The following is a 22,337-nucleotide window of genomic DNA, read 5'->3' on the forward strand; positions in this document are numbered from 1 at the left end:
GAATCTACTGGACCCAGACACCTCTCGACTAGACAGCATGATAAGTTTTGCATGTTATATTTGCCGTTGACCATTATTATTTAAAATCACTCATTTAATCCAGGACACAAAGTTTACCAATTGTGCTAAAACATGAGGATGAAAGTATATGGCATTTCATTGTTAAACTTCAAATTTGTATTATACTATATAGTAACACTTGAAGTGAACCATTTGTTTAAAAAAACAACATTAAATTTTGACAATTTTGTTTATCCGACTTGTTTTAAGTTTGCCAAAACTTATTTACTTAGGATATAGAATAATATTTTTTTTATTTCAATTTTGTTAAATGTTATTACCAGTTTGAAACGTCGATATACATTAGTTTTAATGGTATAAATATACAAATTTACTTGCCTTCAAACTTTCTACAGAGGCTGTCATCGGTCCAAGTCAAAACAGCATTGAGAACATTTGCAGTTTTTAAAGTTGCGTTATTTTTCACCGTTACCAAATAGTTCTTCAAAAATGAATTTTCCTTCAGAAGTCGATCATTTTCCCTCAGCAAACTTATTATGTATTCAGATTGATTCCGATTCTCACTCGCCATACTAACAAAGCTACATTGTTATAACTGGAAATAAATTCTTGAAGTCACGGTCGTGTTAGTAACAATTGAAGTCGACGACGTCGTCACAGACGTTATTGTTGGTGCACTTATTGATTAAAAGATGCACATATCTATACGTGTACATAATAGGTTCAACGACAAACAACAAACCCTAGGTTGGTGGATCTCGAAATTTTCATAAGTGGGGGCCCGATCCCCTCACGCTTCAGTGATTCCCTATATAATCAACCATTTTTTTTCTCAAAAGGGGAAAGGGCGGGCCCTTTGTCCCCCCAAATCCGCCTCTGGTAATAAATACATAAAATAAACCGACTTTTGGTACGACAGAAGCAATATGTTATACAGTGTAAAATAGGCTGGCGCGATTGCGATAAACAGACAGCATTCTGCTGAACACGAAACTTAGCCCATTCTTTAATATCAATGGGAATAAAAAGTTATACGGTGTATGGCAAACCGATAGTCAGTAAAAGAATGGAGAAAGCCAATGTATTTCAAGCAAAAGAAAACAGATAAAATGGCAGAAACGCATTACATCAATTTGTTGAATCTTATTAAAAAAACACATTATGAATGGGCACATCTGAATATTTGCAGGATGGTAAACTAATCTTCAGTTTCTTTCTTTGTTGCAGTGGCCCGGGGGGGGGGGGGGGGGGGGGTCCAAGGGTTGGACCTTTTTTTTTTGGACGATCAATGCATTTGAATGGGGACATGTAGTTGGAACACTCTCCCCCTTTTTGTCCTGGTTTAGGACCCCCCCCCCTTTTTAAAATGGCTGGATCCGCCCCTGTGTTGGTCGTATTATCTAATTTGAAACTTTTTCTCACCGCAAAGCACAAAAACTTCAATTATTTACCTTAACAAACGGTTGACATATGAGCTCTACGTGGCTATAACGTCTGCCACATTGTTTAACAATTTGACATTTTATCCCTATTTATTTTGTTATATTTCCCAACATACCTTTTACTGCCACACAGACCGCGAAAAAAAAATCTATATTTATCTAAAAGATAGCAGACATTTTTATGAACTGACGACCTTTCAAAGGACAACTTTACAAGATGTCGACCAGTCGCTTCACACTCTACTATTATTATTCATCATTCTGCTCACAAAAGGTAAATATATATTATTTCTAACAAACAGTGGGTGATTTACAACCCTAACAATGTCACATACCTTCCTTCAACACCCCTTTTAATTGAGTATAGATCTAAACCTTAATATTTGCCAGAGTTCATTTTTAAATTGTCAGGTCAGAGTTTTGTTATCACCAATCAATAAGGTTAAGGGTGTATACAAAACTTAAAGTAAATATTTTGAAATTCCTATCACTATGTTTTAAAAAAAAAATATGAAATAGCGACTTTTTAATATGCAACTTATCTGATTAGCTATATAAATCCCTCAACTCTGCGGAAAAAGTCGCTAAACTTTTACAGTTAACTATCTGTTACCAAAAGTTGTCTTGATCAAATGATGTTTTCCTTGACATCTAGTGGCGAGTATTTTAAAGTAGCTGCTAACTAACTAACTAAAGAGCTTTTTGATTTATCGACTGAACGTGCCAACACGGTCAAACGGACTCACGCGACTTACTAGCGGACTTGTGGATAAGCCTTTAGGTCAGGGACATATTCAGATTTTGAGGTTAGGAGCTTGACTTTGACGCCTATTGCCCTCTTCGACCTCGCTTGAAACCACTGCTACATATGAAACATTTTGCGAAATTTATGACTGCAATGGTTCGGTTAGATTTTACGATGCAACCGACCAATCTGAAATTAAAAGACAGGGTATCAAAGATTAAAGGGGCACTAACTGTCAAATTCGTGTTCACCAATTCTTATCAAATTCTCATATTTGATTTATAACAATGTAAAACAAGTCTAAATAGAATAATAAACAAGGCACAGACAGAAAAATATTCAAGTGAATAAGTTATAATCAATGGTTTTTTTTTGCTTATTTTGACAAAATTGAACCTTATTGTTTACTATAAAAATGAATTACTATTTCACTATATGTATTTCATTACTGATTGAGCCTCAAAAACACTATATTAGGTTTTTCATATATCTCGTAGCTAGTGCCTCTTTAAAACAGTTATATACCATGTATACAACGTTTTGTTGTAGTTGTTTATAAACTTATATATGTATATATTCTGGTTCTTTAGGTACTACTGGCACTTTTTGAAAAAGACTGCAGATTCAATCGTAAGCTGGTAAACCTCCATACTGGTGAACAGAACAGTCCTGACTACATGAGAATAAACTCTGATGGCCTAGTCCCTGTTTTAAAAGACGGGGAGAAAATTATCGTAGATTCGGACAAAATAATTGAGTATATTGATAAAGAAGTAAAATCAGGTGAGTATGCATGAATGAATAAAATTGAGAATGGAAATGGGGAATATGTCAAAGAGACAACAACCCGACCAAAGTGCAGATAACAACCGAAAGCCACCATAAATGGGTCGTCAACGCGGCGAGAAAATCCCGCACCTGGAGATGGACCTTATCTGGCTCCTTAAAATACTTACAAGACTCACACACCGGAATACACACAGTAAACTTCAGTTTAAAAGAAGTCCGAGTCCGATGTTGGAATAGTTAACAGAAACACATGAAGTTATTATAAAACTAAGAATATATGGTATGGTTGTCAACAAAACAACTATCTACCCACGACCAAAAATAAATACCTTAGAAGTTAAGAAGTATAGGTCATTGTAAGGCCTTCATCAATGAATAAAACCATACTGCAAAGCAAGTTTAAAAAGTCCCGAAACAACCAGTATAAAACAATGCGAACGTGAAAATGAACAGCCGTCCCGAAACAACCAGTATAAAACAATGCGAACGTGAAAATGAACAGCCGTCCCGAAACAACCAGTATAAAACAATGCGAACGTGAAAATGAATAGCCGTCCTGAAACAACCAGTATAAAACAATGCGAACGTGAAAATGAACAGCCGTCCCGAAACAACCAGTATAAAACAATGCGAACGTGAAAATGAACAGCCGTCCCGAAACAACCAGTATAAAACAATGCGAACGTCAAAATGATCAGCCGTCCCGAAACAACCAGTATAAAACAATGCGAACGTCAAAATGAACAGCCGTCCCGAAACAAACAGTATAAAACAATGTGAACGTGAAAATTAACAGCCGAATTTGTGGGCAAACAATAAAAGGAAAAACAAATATGATGTAAACAGCAACATTTTTTTGGCAAACGAAAACCAATAAATTACAGCTAGGCTGCTGACTTGGATTAAAAATAAAAGCGTCACCAAATGAACTGTGTTTTTAATAAGCAGTTAAACATATTTTTCATGTTTTGCTCTGTACTTACATCTCATAAGTCTTCAACTAAATGCCAAAGACAAGATCACGAATTTTTAATTATAAGCAAATAAAAATTTGAAAAAACTCACGTATAAAGCAGAAACTGCTGAGTCGTGGTATAACAAAAATCTAAATTTAATAGTACGTACCTTATCTCCGCTTTAGACAACACAGCCGAAGAAATTAACTTGACATAAAAACATGAAAAACGAAATAAACTAAGTTAAAAGAGCAACATGTACATGTATTACCCAGAGAATTGCCATGTTTCTTGATTACGAGAAATGCAGTTCTGAAAAAAACAACCAAAAAGAGTGATAATGTTCCAATGAAACAATTTCTACAGGGCCGAAGTTGATTCCAGATCCAAATACTTCAGCTGGAAGAGAAGTCCAGAGATTACAAAACTTAATGGCGGACATAAATGTGAGATTGTTGACATTTGGTGTTATAGCTAATCAAGAGTTGTCCCTCAGTGGTGTAAAGATGCCGAGAATATTTCTAAAGATAATTTCAGGTATAACAAAATAGTAGTACAGACTGTTGATATCTGTTTATATACGCAATTAAAGCTTAGGCATTCATCCTACATTAGTTTTATTACTTACAACTAGTGTGTTACTTGTGATCCACGTTGGTTTGACTTTACAGAATGCAGCACTATACTAGTAAGCGTTAGGAATCTTGAGATGTGGCATGACTGTCATGAGACAACTATCATAAAGACAAATATTTAGCAGGCCCGTAGCCAGAAATTTCCAAAAAAAGGGGGGGGGTAGTTGGACTCATGAACTCGACTTTAACGGTCACAATTTGAACAGAACGTTGACATAAACAGTGCTTATTTGACCCCCCCCCCTTGGGTACGGGTATGTTTAGATGTGTCTTCATGTACGAGTCCAGGACATTGAAAATGACTGTTGAACTTTGTAATTTATAAAACAGCATTTTGATGTTATACATTATAATTGCATTCAGCTGAAGAGTTGGTGAATTGTTATATATTTAGAGTTTATTTCAATTTCATGCATATGCGCCTCTATTACACCCTGTCAATCACTCCATATTTCTTGTACTATGCTTTGTGAAAAGTAAACGAACTTTGAACTAGATTTCAGTAACCGCGAGTACTCCTATATCGGTACTTTGTGTCTACTGTCTTATTTATTTAGTGGGTTTTTTTCCGAATTAGTCGATATAGTTTCGGTTTGTGCCCTTTGAACTTAAAGACGCTGAACTATGGCAACAGAATTATTCTGTTGCCACAGTTCAGCGTCTTTAAGTACGAATGCTCGAAAATCCTATCTGTGATTTTGGACAAAATGCTGTCATGGTGGGTGTTTTGGTTGTGTTTGAAAAAAAGTCTTGTGAATTATATCGTGATGGAAAGCAAGTGAAAAACTATAAATATTTGAACTAGATCTTACAAAGATTTATATTTTTATTAAAATAATTGTTTCTCCAATAACTCTTTGCATCCATGACAGCTGTTTATTCGGGACAATTATATAATTTTCAATGTAAACTTTTTTGTACGAACGTATGTATGACTTTTAGAACGAACCTACGCATGTGAGATTTCCGCGGGGTTTTGGTGAATGTAAACAGAAAGATACGAGGACCGAAAATACTGAACACAAACAGAGAAAACGTTAATTTTTTAAATGGTAAATCGAAATGATAGTTTTAAACACTCAAATTTAAATACGTCGGATATCCTTTTTAAAGATAGTTCTTGTTATGTATGCATCCACGTCATTTGAACTCGTGTCGAAAGTTGTTTCATGGACAACCTAACCATATATCCTTATTCTTTACAAAGAGTGTAAAAATTGTTTTACAATAAGTACCTAGTTACCTAAATTTTCAATAACTATTTTCACTGTTGTATTCCACAATTTTATTTTCTCCTAACAGGTCGTTCCGGCAAGGATATGGTGGCAAACTTGGAAAGAAATGCCATCAAATACCCAGACTTAAGCCAAGCATACTTAACAAAGGCTGGAAAGACAAAGAGGAACATAGATGATGCTTTTAAGAAAGAGAATGTAGTCAAATGTTTAGATGATACAGAAAGAAAATTTGACCGATTGGAAGAATGTTTACAGAAAAGTCAAGGTATCCTTCAAAAGCTTTACACGAATGTTACAAAAAATAAACTGATACTAAATTGTATGCATCCGAAGCCCATTTTTTATAAACTCTCATCGGGATGAAGCGCTCAATTGAAAATACAACTTCATAAACAAACGGTGGCTGACGCACATTTTAAAGCCAGCTAGCGAGGAAGCACATGAATATTGTCTGTAAATAAAAATGGTAGAATCGATTCCACTAAATTGATTGAATTGAAAAATAGATATATTCTTATGATGGCAATGTGTTATCTGTCCATTAAAGGGGCGGCATATTCCATTCCATTGTAGGCGCCAGATAAAATCCGTATTATTTTTGACCGTATAAAAAATGCAAATAGTTCTATGATGTTTTTAAAAGGTCATACTGACAATATTGTTTTTTTTTCTATATATGCTTCGATAAAAAACATCTGATGATATGGAATAACTTATGTTGGACAAAATTGAATGCAAACCATGACTATAAAAAGAACTCCAAAACAAATACATACCACTGACACAACTTTTATGATTAAAAATAGGTAGAAGCAAGAAATTTGTAGAAACAGGATTTTTGTTATACATTACATTGTAATGAAACATGTTTTTATTTTCAATTCATATACACTACAACAACAGGAGTAACCGGAAAAGATTACTGGCTAACAGGTCCCCAGTTCACGGTAGCAGATATTCTTCTTGGTGTCATCATGGATCGTATGACAATACTAGGTCTTGAAGACAGATTCTTTTCAAAATCAGGACGACCGTTTTTGTTTGAATATCAACAAAGAATTAGTCAGAAGAAATCAGTACAGATGCTAAGAGCAGAGGCTAAGAAAATTGGACCATTGCTGCTTTTATCGGGTGTCAAATCAGTGGCTCCTTATGTTGGCAGTGTTGCAGTACTAGTATTGGCGATTGGAGCTGGTATTTGGTACTTTAAAAATAAATGAAGTATGAAACGAAACATGTTTTTCTTTATTGCATACTGAACTCAGAAAAAAGCCGATAAAGATGTGCGTCAACGAGAGAGTTACTTAACAACACTACTATAGAAATGTGCATATCAACATCATCATTATGTTTCCAAGTTGCAACGACAGCAATTATTTACACTCTTAATCTCGAACAAAACTGCAATGTTATATTTGAAACATAAAAGCTATAAAATTCTACACATTTTTTAATCTTTTTTTGCAATTGTTGCCCTCAAAGTCCTGGGGATATATAATTTTGTATTTTCTGGATCAAATATTAGTCGTTAAAATACGTGTATATCCCAATGACCTAAGAGCCACGGTTCCATAACTGATACAGTTCCTGCTTTGATAAAACATTTTCATTTTTCATGATATACCTTAAATATTTTTCAAAAATAATATTCAGTAAGTTTACACGCCAATTTTTTTAACAGTCATAACACTAGTATACTATGCAGTTAACCGAATTTTCACAGTAAAACATAGATCTTAGTAACATGATCTTAATATACATTTTCTGAAGATATTTTGAACCAAAATTTAATATTCCGAATATTCTTTCAATCAGTGGTTGTTTGTTAGTCGTTAGTTTAGCACACTTTGATAATAAAAATGAAGTATCACTCTTTCCATCTTGAAGATTCTTTGACGTTCTGTGAACCCCCCCCCCCCCCCCCCCCCCCAAATTCCATATCTGCAATTCAAATATAGGTATCAAACATCTAGTGGTAATAGTACATTGCATCTCACACCGTACATTGACCTTGCTCGGCAATTGTTTTTTGTGTTTGCAGAATATTACAATTGTTACTTAATCACAAAGATCGATCAATAATCTATAACTTATATTTAAACACCTTTATAAATGCGATCACCTCTGATTCTAAAAATGTGTAAGGGTTCCGCGGAACCCAGTGTCTCGCCTACTTTTGCTGTAAATCGCAGGCTCAACATAAAGGAGGAAAAAAATCAATAAAAATATTCCTTTTGATTGTAAGAAGCATCTGTCCAAGTTTGTTAAAAAGGTAGGATAGTTAATGAATCTAATTAATGTTTTGAAAACTTAAACTGCAGACTGTATGTTATGTTAACTGGAAGAAAATGTAAGTCCCTTTAAAAGTAAAATACAGAAAAAATGGAAATATCTTTTAACAAAATTTACTTCTGGATACTATCTTATGATCATAAATAAGCTTCTGTCCAAGTTTGGTACAAACCCAGCTAGTTTAAGAAAGTTATTAAATTTTTAAAAACTTTAACCACAGAGTAAATGTGATGTTTCTCTGTAGAAAAACTAAGTCCATTTAAAAGTAAAATACGGAAATAATGGATTTATTTTTTTACAAAATTTACTTCTGGATACTATCTTATGATCATAAACAAGCTTTTGTCCAAGTTTGGTTCAAACAAAGGATAGTTTAAGAAAGTTATTAAAATTCTAAAAACTTTAACCACAGAGTGAATGTAATGTTTCCCCGCAGAAAAAACTAAGTCCATTTATAAGTAAAATACGGAAAAAAATGGAATTTTAGTTTTACAACTTTTCTTCTGGATACTATCTTATGATCATACACAAGCTTCTGTCCAAGTTTGGTAGAAATCCAGTGTAGTTTAAGAAAGTTATTAAAATTTCAAAAACTTTAACCACAGAGTGAATATTTGTGGACGCCGCCGACGACGACGCCGACGGAAAGTAGGATCGCTTAGTCTCGCTTTTTCGACTTAAGTCGAAGGCTCGACAAAAACTACGATCTTCGATTTCTGTAACCCGAATAATTCAGTCGTTATATTCCGCTGATCTACGAAGGCTCCCTCGTGTGGGAGAAAATCGAACACGGAAAGGGCTTGAATTATTCGAGTTACGATTTCTGAAAATTTTCTGCAAATCTGCAAATTGGAAGAATGTTTAATTGGTCATACACAGTTTCATACATTTCATATCAATAATTACATATTTTTTTTTACATCTATACCGGAACATTACCGTTATCAATTAATTCGTTTTCGAAGAACAAAACCATTTTTTTAAACACATGACATGATATTTGACTATAATCAACAATTGACCAGTTATACTAACCTAGGGTCACCAATTCATTTTATTTAATGAATGGAAGTTTTCCTAACAATATTGACTGTCCATGACTTCGAACGTTTATAAAACTGGATAAGCATTGGAAGTGCTAATATAAAATTTTTTAACGAGTCAACCAAGTCGCTATAAGAGATCATAAGAGGTTAGCTAAGTTGTATTCACGAGTTCGCTAAGTCATTAAAAAGAGTAACAGTGTATGTAAAGTGCGGATCCTAAAATATCATTTTTACTGTACATGCCATAAATGTCTAATGTAGAATGATAAATAAACAGACGAACTTTTTTAATTTTTGATGAAAATGAAGAAAATTAGTTGAAATGTATATGTTCAGAAATACATAATACTAATAAAACAAAGTAAGAGATGCGAGCGGGGTTTTATCGCGCCTAAAGCCATCCAGCTGTGAAATATATACCAAAATAGGTGAAGATTTATGACATTTCACGAACAGATCGTACAGGTGCTTTATAACTAACAGGTGAGATGTTGTTGCAGTAAAAAATATTCATTTTAATACAATTGATAAAGTTGTATAACGTAGAATATGTTTTGTCATTCAGTTTCTTCATATTTAACTAAATTCCACTATGATGATTTCGTAATGCTAGTCATGTTTACTGTCGAATAATGATACTATTCTTTCATTTTCACTGTGGAGCGAATCATTAGTATTGTATATGCGGTGCATTTTCACTGTATAATTATTTTTTTTATCTATTACAGTATATTTCTTTAAGCATGTAGAGCAAGACTTTAGTTGACTTGCTTGCTTTTCTTTTATTGGACAATCATTATGATAACACCCAATGTAATTCAAATATTAAAAATACAGGTTAAACTATGCCTATTCATATTGTTTATAAATGTCAATCTTATTTACAAAGTTTGTATAAACAATTAAACAAACAAAGCAAGCAAGCCAACCAAAGTTTTGCTTTACATGCATTAGGAAATTAGCTGTAAAGCCTTAATTTAGCCGACTTGCTCAAACAATAGATAAACTAAGAGAAAGATTTGATAAAATTTAACTTACGGAGGAAAGTTTGGTTTTAAAACACTCTAATAAATTCAATAGAAATAACATTTATTTCAAATGTATTCCATTTAGTTTCTTATAAAGCGTATAGGGATCTTTATCCTTATTTTTTTTATCCATATTTTCCATGACACTTCACCACTAATTACGTACATCTTGATATAGATTGAACCTTTGTTTTCCCGTTTAAAGGGTTTTACACTGGAGCCCTTTATAACTTGCTGTTCGGTGTGAGCAAAGACTCCATGTTGAAGACCGTATTTTGACGTATAATGGTCTACTTTTATAAATTGTGACTCGGATGGAGAGTTGTCTCATTGTCACATACGACATCTATATATGGCTCAAAAACGAAACGAGACGGGATAAAAAGGGATTAAAAAATCCACGCTACTCTTTTAATATATTTATAATGGGCTTTATATGAGTCAGAATAGAGTAAAATAGTGGGTCGCATTTTGGTATAAGCGTGACGTCGGATTGCCGATTTTTTGCAAGCGTGACAGGTGAAAGTCAAATAATTGTGTCGTGAAAAACGAGAAATGAAGTCTAGCGGGACACGGATAATTACAAAAAATGAGAACTGCATAGTATAAGCGGGATACGGGAATCTGACAAAACAATAAGCGGAATACGGGAATCTGCCAAAACAGTAAGCGGGATCCGGGATCAGAACCCCCAATGAGACCCCAGGATAAGATATTTTTGTATTTTCATCCTATTGTTACAGTCATGCCTTCAATAACAAATGTATCCGATGCATGCATTTTTTTTATATTTTTGGTCCCTTTTTCAATTTTGTGGGGTCCAAATTTATAGACAAAAGTCCATTAATATAGACATTTGGGATTCGTTTACATGCTGAATCTAACCGTGTATCTAGTTTGGGAATTTTTTGCCTAATTGCTGAAATAGCCCACATAGAGTTCCAAAGGGTCTAAAATCAACAAAAACGAATTGTAGCATGCATTTCGTGTACAATAATCCAGATGTGTATGGTTTTACCTCTGCGGTAGTATCCATTCGCGGATCTAGAATTTTTCATTTTGAGAATCGCTTTTGTTACAAGTTTGAAAAGCTATATATTTGATGAAGAATTAATCAGGAGTTTGTATTTCAATTTGAAAATACATGTATCATAAATCCTAAAGTCATCAACTAAGTTTTTTCGTTTGTTGCAAGTGCATTATCACATAATTCTACAATAAAAATTCCTCGCATCTTTGAAAATTCTACATTAATAATGACTGCACTAACAGTGATAATTCATCGCATCTATAGTTAAAATGGATCGCTTTCAATAATCGATATGCTATATTATGATGCTTTTATAACACTTATTTGAACTTTAATGCTATGTTTGTATATTATAAAGACATATCACAATGAAAATATGTTTAAACTTATCTTCAAATCACTTAACTTGATATTTTCAAAACATAAACAAATACAGTTTTCCCATGATCCTTTATTCTACAATAGACATACCCGCATATAACAGTAAAAATTAACTAGCTGGATTCGCACTTTATATACACTGAGTAAGCTAAGTTCTTATAATGATTTAGATAAGCTCTTTTTAAACGAAGCATTGGATTTAACGTCCCCATTCTGACCGGAAAAGACTGTACTTGTAACATGTGTAAATCACGCACAGTTTAACAGACTTTTCATTTTAGCAAGGGTTATTAGATATTGCCGGTCGGAATAAGAACGAAGTGATCATATGTCTATCCCCCAATCCCCTTGGAGGTATATCAACTGATAAATGACATGAAACGTTTCATATAGAAAAGAAGATAGTCTACGACGCTCATTCCTCTTAGGTTGCAAAGTTTTTCAACTTTTCCCTAAGCAAATGTTCAAAATTGGAACAAAATCATATAGCTCATTTTATATAGTACCAAAACTAACCAATATAACATTTTGAAGATAAAGGTAAAATAATATTAAATTATTTAAATACACGAAAAGGCGCAGTCCAGGGCCGATCGTGCAAGCCATCCATCATTATGGGTAGCCAACAAGATTGTGAAAACCTCCCTGTCGTTTTGTTTCCATAAATTAAACATCTGCTTTACACAAATGTGTGTGGTGTGTAAATAGTCGAACGCAATGGTTAAATCACTTCGTGCAATGTTTACATATACTCCACATATACTGGTTTGACCTATAATAACTATTTAGTTCATAATACAATAACGTCCTACCTTTTGACATTGAATTCACCTTATCAAGATGTCTGACAACACATTCACATTATATTACTTTCAAGCTTCCTACTATTCGCAGAAGGTAAATATCAACATGTATAACTATTTTTTTTAATATAATGTACTGCAGATTTTCCTATATTTGTTCTCTTAAAATCATCATTTTATTGACTGTAGTTTCAGGTTACATTAAGGTTCATCATAACAAACGGACAAATATGGCTGTATTTACATGCCAAAAATTACTCTAAATACTCAGGGGCGGATTTAGGCGGGGGCGTGGCGGGCGTGCGCCCCCCCTAAAATTTGCAAAGCATGGGTTTACTCCAACACATTTAAGTATCAGAAGAGACCATTACATCTTTTTTATCATTCAAAGTAATGTTACATTTTATTTCCGGTTTTTATAATAAATTTCTTTTATAATCGAAGTTCCAAAACATCCCTTATACTCACTTTCACAATGTCATCATGACACGGTCAAGAAACTATCGGCGGGTGAGATTCTTTCATAATATCCGTTATGGAAGATAGAAATACTGTTTCAAGCGAAAGGTTAGTTTATTAATTTGTATCTCTGTGTCTATATTTGTTTCTCACTTGCAAACCTAAATATTTAGCCGAATTCTGTACCGAATTACATGCTCGGAAAAATAAAGATAACTGCGTAAATGCATCTCATTCTGATTTTAGTTGTTTTGTTGCGAACACAGTAAAGTCTGGGACAACCTCCAAAAATTAAAAAAAGTAAAAAAACAGATATTATGAAAGGACAATTAAAAATTGCTGGTAAAAGTAGAAATTTTCGTTTGCAAAATATATATGTCAGGTTAGCAATTGTGATATTTCTCGTCTCACTTTGCGTCCGTCTGTCCGCCCGTCTATCTGTAGATTGTTGTCGGGTGTGGATTAAGGCGGTTTCAACTTGAAACTTTAATTTTTCGATCATTTTACCACACAATAGTTCGAGATATCTACATTTCACCCCTTTGGAAGAATATTTCAATAAATTTACCTAAAAATAACTTCAAAAATTTTTCGCCTCGCTCAGCTCGGCGAAAATAAATTTTGCGCCCCCCCTAACTGGAAATCCTGGATCCGCCCCTGAATATAGACTTACCGGTAAAGTTGGAAAAGTTTTAATGACTAGCATCGACTAGATTTAATCAAATTAAATGCATTTTGTGTTTCAGAAGGATAAAATCTCTTTTGTAGTTTGATGGGCATTTTATTCCCTTCATGCAAAAGGTGTGAAAATTGACTAAGTTGTAGTACAGCTATATATTGTCACGGAATAGAAGTTCCTTTATAATATAAGTTCCAAATGGAAAAACTATTCCTAAAATACACTTACCAAGTGGCAACTATAAAATATATTTGTTAATCACATATTTCGTTAAAATATACAATTACCGTCAAGTTTTCCAATAAAAAAATGGTTGCTTTTGGACATAAGTCAAGTTATTGACAATTTAATGTCCTGGTTTGGTTCGGTTGTGTCATGGTTTAGTTCATGTTCGATATTGTTCAGTTCTATGATTCATATCGTATATGAAAGAAAATTAGATAAATATAAACATGCATTAAACATCAACCAGAATACTGTAAAATAAAACTTATTTTCACGAATTCTGTTGTTTTTCCAATGCTACACGAATAGATCCCAAGTTACACAAATGTCCGCTGATTTTCTACTCCAAAATAAATTGCTCTAGAAAAATAAGCAGTTAACATTTAAGATAACTCTTATCTGATTTTGTTCATGTTGTCATGTTATCTTATTTTGTTCATGTTGCCATGTTATCTTATTTTGTTCATGTTGTCAAGTTATCTGATTTTGTGCATGTTGCCATGTTATCTTATTTTGTTCATGTTGTCATGTTATCTGATTTTGTTCATGTTGTCATGTTATCTGATTTTGTTAATGTTGTCATGTTATGAGATTTTGTGCATGTTGTCATGTTATGTCATGTTATCTGATTTTGTGCATGTTGTCATGTTATCTGATTTTGTTTATGTTGTCATGTTATCTGATTTTGTTCATGTTGTCATGTTATCTGATTTTGTGCATGTTGTCATGTTATGTCATGTTATCTGATTTTGTTCATGTTATGTCATGTTATCTGATTTTGTTTATGTTGTCATGTTTTCTGATTTTGTTTATGTTGTCATGTTATCTGATTTTGTTCATGTTGTCATGTTATCTGATTTTGTTCATGTTGTCATGTTATCTTATTTTGTTCATGTTGTCATGTTATCTGATTTTGTTTATGTTGTCATGTTATCTGATTTTGTGCATGTTGTCATGTTATCTGATTTTGTTCATGTTATGTCATGTTATCTGATTTTGTTCATGCTATGTCATGTTATCTGATTTTGTTCATGTTGTCATGTTATGTCATGTTATCTGATTTTGTTCATGTTGTCATGTTTTCTGATTTTGTTCATGTTGTCATGTTATCTTATTTTGTTCATGTTGTCATGTTATCTGATTTTGTTTATGTTGTCATGTTATCTGATTTTGTGCATGTTGTCATGTTATCTGATTTTGTTCATGTTATGTCATGTTATCTGATTTTGTTCATGTTATGTCATGTTATCTGATTTTGTTCATGTTATGTCATGTTATCTGATTTTGTTCATGTTGTCATGTTATCTGATTTTGGTCATGTTATCTGATTTTGTTCATGTTGTCATGTTATATCATGTTATCTGATTTTGTTTATGTTGTCATGTTATCTGATTTTGTGCATGTTGTCATGTTATGTCATGTTATCTGATTTTGTTCATGTTGTCATGTTATCTTATTTTGTGCATGTTGTCATGTTATCTGATTTTGTTTATGTTGTCATGTTATCTTATTTTGTGCATGTTGTCATGTTATCTTATTTTGTGCATGTTGTCATGTTATCTTATTTTGTTCATGTTGTCATGTTCTCTTATTTTGTTAATGTTGTCATGTCATCTTTTTTATGCATGCTGCAATATTGTCTCATTTTGTGCATGTTGCCATGTTATCTTATTTTTTGCTTTGTGCCATGTTATTTTACTTTGTTTTTGTTCCAGGCAGTATTAGCTTTGTTCGAGAAAGGATGTCCATTCAACCGAAAGATAATAAATATTCAAAATGGAGAACAAAGAACACCAGAATACATGAAAATGAACCCACAAGGTCTTGTTCCTCTATTAAAAGATGGAGAGAAAATTGTAGTAGAGTCAGAGAAAATAATTGACTACGTTGATGGTCAAGTTAAATCTGGTAAAAATATATTTATTTACACTATCGAAGCAATTATAGGCTTCCGAAAAAAATTATGCCTGCAAGGAAAATCTCTTTCATTTCATTATTTCGGTTCTTTTCTATTTTATGAAGGGAAGTGTCACATATATGGTCACATCATGATAAAGCAATAAACCAAGTCTGTCATGTAGTTATTTACACTATGGAAATAGAAAATGGGTGCATATGACCATGGAAAAGTTTTGATGCCCAATCACCGTATATGACTCATCAATATTATCTAGCAGGAGTAACGCAGCGTGTGTTACTAGTGGAACAAGAGCTGCTTATTCGTTTTTTTCTTGATTTTTTTTTGTAGCGTTTTGTTGACTGTTGTTGATCTTTTTCGGTGTTGTCGAGTCTGCGACTTTTTTTGCAGAAAGCTCGACATAGGGATAGTGAACCGGTGGCGTTATAAATCTTCTTAAAAGCTTTATATTTTAGAAGGTGTAAGAACTGGATGCTTCATACTTAGTATATGGATGTCTCATGTTACTAAGTTTCCGTCGGTCTTATGTCCATTATCCTTGACCTCATTTTCATGGTTCAGTGACTTCGTGTAAAAATAATATTTTGTAATGTTATTGTTAATTTCTCTCTTATTATGAATATGATAACTCTATTTGGTATGTGTATACCTTGCAAGGTCCTCGTGTCCGCCAGACAGCTTTCTCTTGCAATCGACCTTATGTCATGGATCAGTGAACAAGGTTAAGTTTTGGTGGTCAAGTCCATATCTCAGATACTAAAAGCAATAGGTCTAGTATATTAGGTGTATGAAAGGATTGTAAAGTGTACATGTCCAACTGGCAGGTGTCATCTGACCTTGATCTCATTTCACGGTTCGTTTGTAATAGTTTAGTTTTTGTGTTTTCAGTGGTTTGTTTCCCTTACAATATGCAATAGGTCAACTTTGGTGTATGGAAATCTTTTTATGATGTACATATCAGAGGGTTTGGATGGGGTTAAATGATTAAAGAATAATGCCCTTAAAAATGAAGATTAGAGAATAACAGGCAAAAAGATAAAGATTAGAGAAATGCGTGGTCTAATTTTTTTGAGTTTAGATTGATTGATTGTTGGTTGCTTAACGTCCAGTGGCAAATATGTCATGCATATTCAGGACGAGAACAAGTTCACAATAAATACAATAGGTAGGTTTGGTATGAAAGAGGCCATCTGGGATGATGATCGGGGGAAATTTGGACTGCCACTGGAAAATGAGGGTATAGTTTAGAGAAAAGGGGTTAATTTTCTGAAGATTAGAAAAAAAGGGGTGAAAATTAAATGTTTACAGAATAACAGACACCAACCCCCCCCCCCCATTTCCAGACCCTTATGTCAGTCTTGCAGGTTTTATTTGACCTTGACCTCATTTTCACTGTGCATTGCGCAGTGGTAAGTTTTTGATTTTTGGTCTGATTTTTTAAACTATAAGCAATAGGTCAACTATATGTGGTGTATGGCAGAATTGTATCGGTAATTTGTACATGTCTGCCTGGTATAGTTCATCTGACCCTGACCTCATTTTCATGGTTCATTGCTCAACTTTTAGTTTTCTTTTTTAAGTCTGTTTCTTAGAAACTATAAGCAATAGGTCAACTTTATTTAATGTATTGAATGTTTGTAAGGTGTACATCTATTTCTTATTTGGTTTATATGACTTTGACCTATTTTCGTGGATCATGTTAAGTTCATGTTATAGTAATAATAGTTGTAGTAAAGCTTTATATTTAGGACTATCAACATACTATCAATGATAAGTAAAGAAGGCGAAACATTTCAGAGTGTGCACTTTTGCTTTCTTCAACTTGCAGGGAGGTTTTAAGCTGACCTGGCCCAAAGGGCCAAGTGAGCTTTTCCCATCACTTGGCGTCCGTCGTCCGTCGACCTTAACTTTTACAAAAATCTTCTCCTCTGAAACTACTAGGCCTAACTTAACCAAACTTGGCCACAATCATTACTAGGGTATATAGTTTTAAAATTGTGTCCGGTGACACAGCCAACCGACCAAGATGACCGCCATGGCTAAAAATATAACATAGGGGTAAAATGCAAATCTGTCAGGGTAAAATTGTTTATCAGGTCTAGATCTATCTGTCCTGAAATTTTCAGATGAATCGGACATCTGGTTGTTGGGTTGCTGCCCCTGAATTAGTAATTTTAAGGAAATCTTGCCGTTTTTGGTTATTATCTTAAATAATATTACAGATAAAGATTAACTGTAAACAGCAACAATGTTCAGCAAAGTAAGATCTACAAATAAGTCAACATGATCAAAATGGTCAGTTGATCCCTCAAGGAGTTATTGCCCTTTATAGTCATTTTTTTACCATTTTTATTAATTTGGTAAATTTTTGTAAATTTTTAGAAAATATTTTCTTCTGTAACTAAAGGGCCAAGTTCATTATGGATAGGGATAATTTTAAGCAGCAAGAATGTTCAGTAAAGTAAGATGTACAAACACATCACCATCACTAAAACACAATTTTGCCATGAATCCATGTGCTTCCTTTGTTTAATATTCACATAGACCAAGGTGAGCAACACAGGCTCTTTAGAGCCTCTAGTTATTTTCCCCTATCCCTATGCATCTATTCCTCTGGGTTTTATGGAGAGGGTAAGATGTATTTCTTTTAGTTCTTTGTATATTTGTACAATATTTGCTTTCCAAATCGTCAAAATATACTTGAATTTGGTACATTTTTGTTTTCAGGTCCTATATTGGTACCTGATCCTAGCACATCAGTTGGAAAGGAGGTCAAACGATTACGCGAGTTCATTGATGCAATCCGAATCGAAATAGTTACCTATGGATTGTTGTTCAATCAAGAGTTGTCTACCAGTGGACTTAAACTTCCAAAAATGTTGAGCAACGTCAAAAGGATCAAAGGTATATTATGTCTCTAGTGTTTAATTATAAATTGTGTGTGTTCAAAATCTAATAGAAATTTAATAATCAGCAAAATTATCATCAAAACAATTGTAAAGAAATACAATTTACAGCAAAACATTTCCAAATAAATGTTCTTCGCAATTTTCAGCAAAACTATTGCTAATGGTTGAACTTACGTGATCTACAGTGTACTTATGCGCAGATACTCGTATGTTTTTCGTTTATGAGCATACGAAATATACGAAAATCGCATAACAAGATTGCTTGGTTGTGTTGCTGTATTTTAGGAACTTATAATATTACATTCAGGTTTGGATATACGCGTACTAATTAAACTTGGACACTGGTTTATATCATTACAACACCTAGAAAAACCTGTAAAATCAGTTGGAAATGAACTGACTCGTCAAATCGAGATGAAGCATTGTTTTTGAAAGAGGACAGTCATTAAACAAATAAAATAAGTCATTGTCTTAAATCTTTTTAGAAAAAATGCAGAAAAATATTGCTAGCTTGGAAGAAGATGCACAGAAATATCCAGATTTACACGATTCTTATATTGCAAAATACCAAAAGACGAAAAAGTTTTATGAAGACACTATCAACAAAGAGAATGTCATAGAACATCTAGAAGACACTGAGCATAGGTGTGAATATTTAGAGGAATGTTTGAGAAGAAGTAAAGGTAAGGGTCAGTTTATAAGAAATAAAGAATCTGAATCAATGAGGGTCTGAATGGGGTTACCAGAACAGAGAATAAGGCATCCCTCCCCCCCCCAAAAAAAAAAATGAGCAAAAAATATACAGAATAATACGGTACCGAAAAATAAAAGATATATATCTATAATACTAAAATTACGAAGTCCAATTTTTCAGCCGTCATCACGTAAAAACGACGAATCAAAGAATTCAACTTTATATATCACTAATATAGTACAAAGGTGTAGATTGAAAATTACACCACTCCAGGCCCTTTTGTTTTCCACGTAATTAATATTGCCAATAATTAAGAAGTTCCGGGTCGAGTCCGATACCGATACCAATAGTATATTCACCTGTTACCTATTACCTAATCTGTACGTTCCGCATCTGACAGGCGCACCACCAAACGGTGTATTCAGGGTTAATATGCTATATACACGGGTCATAATCACAGGGTTGACACTACTCAATTGTCCAATAGCTACCTATTGTAGTATTTTAATCAGTAAGACTTTCTAAGATAACAAGACTAAAAATGAGGAACAGTTTTCAATTTGTTAGTGGGCATACATGACGTAAAACAGCGAATCAAAGAATTCATCTTTATTTATAACTAATGTAGGACAATGTTGTTGATTAATAAATACTCCATTCCAGGACCTTTTGTTTTCCAAATAATTAATATTACCAATAATTGATAAGTTCCAGTTCGACGGGTTCAAACAGAAAGATTTGAAAGCAGAGAAAAAATGTGTATCTTATAATCGGCATGACTTTATCAGATGACAATACTAATACTAAAATAAGGCTTGCGCATAGTTATATACCTTAATTCAGTCACGGACCCGCGATATCACGGGTGTGTTCTAGTATATATATAAAATGACTGAATAAATAGTCAACGATCAATCTTCCAGGGTGATGGATCATGTAATATGATTCTGTACACTACAAAATATAATATATAACAAGTCAAAAAGGGTACAACATCACCATTAAATAATTTGTATATTTTATAGTTATTTAATGGTGATGTTGTACCCTTTTTGACTTGTTATTATATATATATATATATTTCTCTAATTCTATGGAAATTTATCCCTTTCTGAACCCATTGTATAAAAAAATTTAATCAACGTGTGGTTGCTGGTGATCTCAAAAGATCATTGGATGATTTTAAGGGTCATGACCTTTTTAGCTAACTGAATGAATCAAAATATGATAACAGGTGTTAATGAAATTGACAACTTCGTGCAATGTGAAAGGCACTCGAAGGGGGTTTTCGGTTAACAAAAAAGAAAATGTCTTTTTAATCATTAGAGAAACAGATTCTTACATATTTACTCGTAAATTATCGGATTTATCCAATCTCGATAGTTAAATTATAAATTTTAAAGTCCTCGCCGAGGCGAATTGATAATTTAACTATCTCGATTGGATAAATCCGATAATCCACTGGTATCAATGTAAGAATCTATATTTCTCTAATTCTATGGAAATTTATCCCTTTTCGAACCCATTGTATAAAAAAATTTAATCAACGTGTGGTTGCTGGTGATCTCAGAAGATCATTGGATGATTTTAAGGGTCATGACCTTTTTGGCTGACTGGATGAACCAAAATATGATAACAGGTGTTAATGAAATTGACAACTTCGTGCAATGTGAAAGGCACTCGAAGGGGATTTTCGGTAAACAAAAAAAGAAAATGTCTTTTTAATCATTAGAGAAACAGATTCTTACATAGTTACTCGTGGATTATCGGATTTATCCAATCTCGATAGTTAAATTATAAATTTTAAAGTACTCGCCGAGGCGGCTCGAACTTTAAAATTGATAATTTAACTATCTCGATTGGATAAATCCGATAATCCACTGGTATCAATGTAAGAATCTATATATATAACTGAAAATAGAAGAAATATATATGCATCTTTTTTTTTAAATATGAAAAAAATAAAAATTCCCCAAAATTAGAAAATGAAAATGAAGGACCGCCATCCAGACCCTCATCTAATTGTCGTTACTACTGAAATTGTATTGAACTTCCTGTTGGTATTGTTTATATCCTGTCTATAACTAAAATGTCGTGATAGATTGAACTTTAGTAGATTATTTTAACATAGGAATTCAACCATCAAAAAGTGGGTCTCATTGGGGCCTAAGGGAGCTATCATTTGATTTTTATGGGGGGCTAGGATGAAAAATTTTGTCCTGCATTTTTTTTTAGTTGTAATCTCTGTCCTGCCTTTTTATTTTTCACTCTATCCGGTCCTGCTTTTTCTTTTAGTTTATCCTGACTTTTTTTACATAAATTGTCATCCTGACTTTTTTTTTTGCAAGTGTCTCATCCTGACTTTTTTTTTACTCAAAACTCCTGTCCTGCCTATTTTTTTCAAATTTCATCCTAGCAGCAGACATGTTTTCAAGCGGCTAAACGCTAAAAAGGCCTGTCTAGTTTAAAACGATACATGACGTCATGAATATTGATATGAACATATGTCTACTTGAAATTAATCAATCCACTATGATCATCTCAGTCTTCTTTTAAACAGAGTCTTCGGCTGGAAAAGAGTACTGGTTGACAGGAACACAGTTCAATGCAGCTGATATTTTACTGGCTGTGTTCATGGACAGAATTGTATTGTTGGGACTTGAAGATAGATATTTCTGTAAAACAAAGAGGCCATTGTTGTATGATTACCTACAGAGAATTGGACAGAGAAAATCAGTTCAAATGTTGAGAGCCGATGTGAAAACGGCTTTTACAATGATAATGTGGAATGCTGCGAAAGCATCCGTACCATATGTAGTTGTAATAGGTCTAGCAATTGGAGCAGGAGTTTGGTTAATGAAGAATAAATCTAGGGTTATAGATGCATTTGTAGAAAAATAATTTTATAACATTAAATCCATTACTCATCTCTCTTTCGGTATTTTATTTTGAATTCTTGAAATGAGATGCTTACTAAGCTGATACACAAGGTCTCGTTTTAGAAAGTGCCTCATTGAACGAGGGATTGAAGAAGTCGAGTTACTGTA

At 33.4% G+C, this 22,337-nt stretch overlaps 2 protein-coding genes across 3 annotated transcripts; both read left to right on the plus strand.

Annotated features, from left to right (window-relative positions):
• The first annotated feature begins 1,671 nt into the window (after positions 1 to 1,671).
• On the plus strand, positions 1,672 to 7,210 carry LOC134699044 (ganglioside-induced differentiation-associated protein 1-like). Its single transcript, XM_063560731.1, has 5 exons — positions 1,672 to 1,737; positions 2,799 to 2,991; positions 4,320 to 4,490; positions 5,891 to 6,091; positions 6,730 to 7,210. Exons 1-5 carry the CDS (start codon positions 1,681 to 1,683, stop codon positions 7,044 to 7,046), a joined length of 939 nt encoding a protein of 312 aa, XP_063416801.1. The 5' UTR covers positions 1,672 to 1,680; the 3' UTR covers positions 7,047 to 7,210.
• Positions 7,211 to 12,328: 5,118 nt separating this feature from the next.
• On the plus strand, positions 12,329 to 22,222 carry LOC134698904 (ganglioside-induced differentiation-associated protein 1-like). 2 transcript variants are annotated; one of them, XM_063560582.1, is made up of 5 exons: positions 12,357 to 12,500; positions 15,485 to 15,677; positions 18,415 to 18,591; positions 19,082 to 19,279; positions 21,851 to 22,222. In XM_063560582.1, exons 1-5 carry the CDS (start codon positions 12,444 to 12,446, stop codon positions 22,189 to 22,191), a joined length of 966 nt encoding a protein of 321 aa, XP_063416652.1. In that variant the 5' UTR covers positions 12,357 to 12,443; the 3' UTR covers positions 22,192 to 22,222. The 2 variants fall into 2 exon arrangements, with proteins under 2 accessions (XP_063416653.1, XP_063416652.1); XM_063560583.1 differs by lacking the exon at positions 18,415 to 18,591 and having other exon boundaries at positions 12,329 to 12,500.
• The last annotated feature ends 115 nt before the right edge of the window (positions 22,223 to 22,337 follow it).

The sequence above is a fragment of the Mytilus trossulus genome, unplaced genomic scaffold (genome assembly GCF_036588685.1).
Source record: "Mytilus trossulus isolate FHL-02 unplaced genomic scaffold, PNRI_Mtr1.1.1.hap1 h1tg000024l__unscaffolded, whole genome shotgun sequence".
NCBI lineage: Eukaryota > Metazoa > Mollusca > Bivalvia > Mytilida > Mytilidae > Mytilus > Mytilus trossulus.

Bases quoted from the DNA above. Each gene is read 5' to 3' on its own strand.
- LOC134699044 (XM_063560731.1), top strand. From the start codon at position 1,681: ATGTCGACCAGTCGCTTCACACTCTACTATTATTATTCATCATTCTGC. The intron at 2,992-4,319 runs GTGAGTATGCAT...CAATTTCTACAG, and splicing joins TGATAAAGAAGTAAAATCAG to GGCCGAAGTTGATTCCAGAT. The intron at 4,491-5,890 runs GTATAACAAAAT...TTCTCCTAACAG, and splicing joins ATTTCTAAAGATAATTTCAG to GTCGTTCCGGCAAGGATATG.
- LOC134698904 (XM_063560582.1), top strand. From the start codon at position 12,444: ATGTCTGACAACACATTCACATTATATTACTTTCAAGCTTCCTACTAT. The intron at 15,678-18,414 runs GTAAAAATATAT...TTTTGTTTTCAG, and splicing joins TGATGGTCAAGTTAAATCTG to GTCCTATATTGGTACCTGAT. The intron at 18,592-19,081 runs GTATATTATGTC...AAATCTTTTTAG, and splicing joins CAACGTCAAAAGGATCAAAG to AAAAAATGCAGAAAAATATT.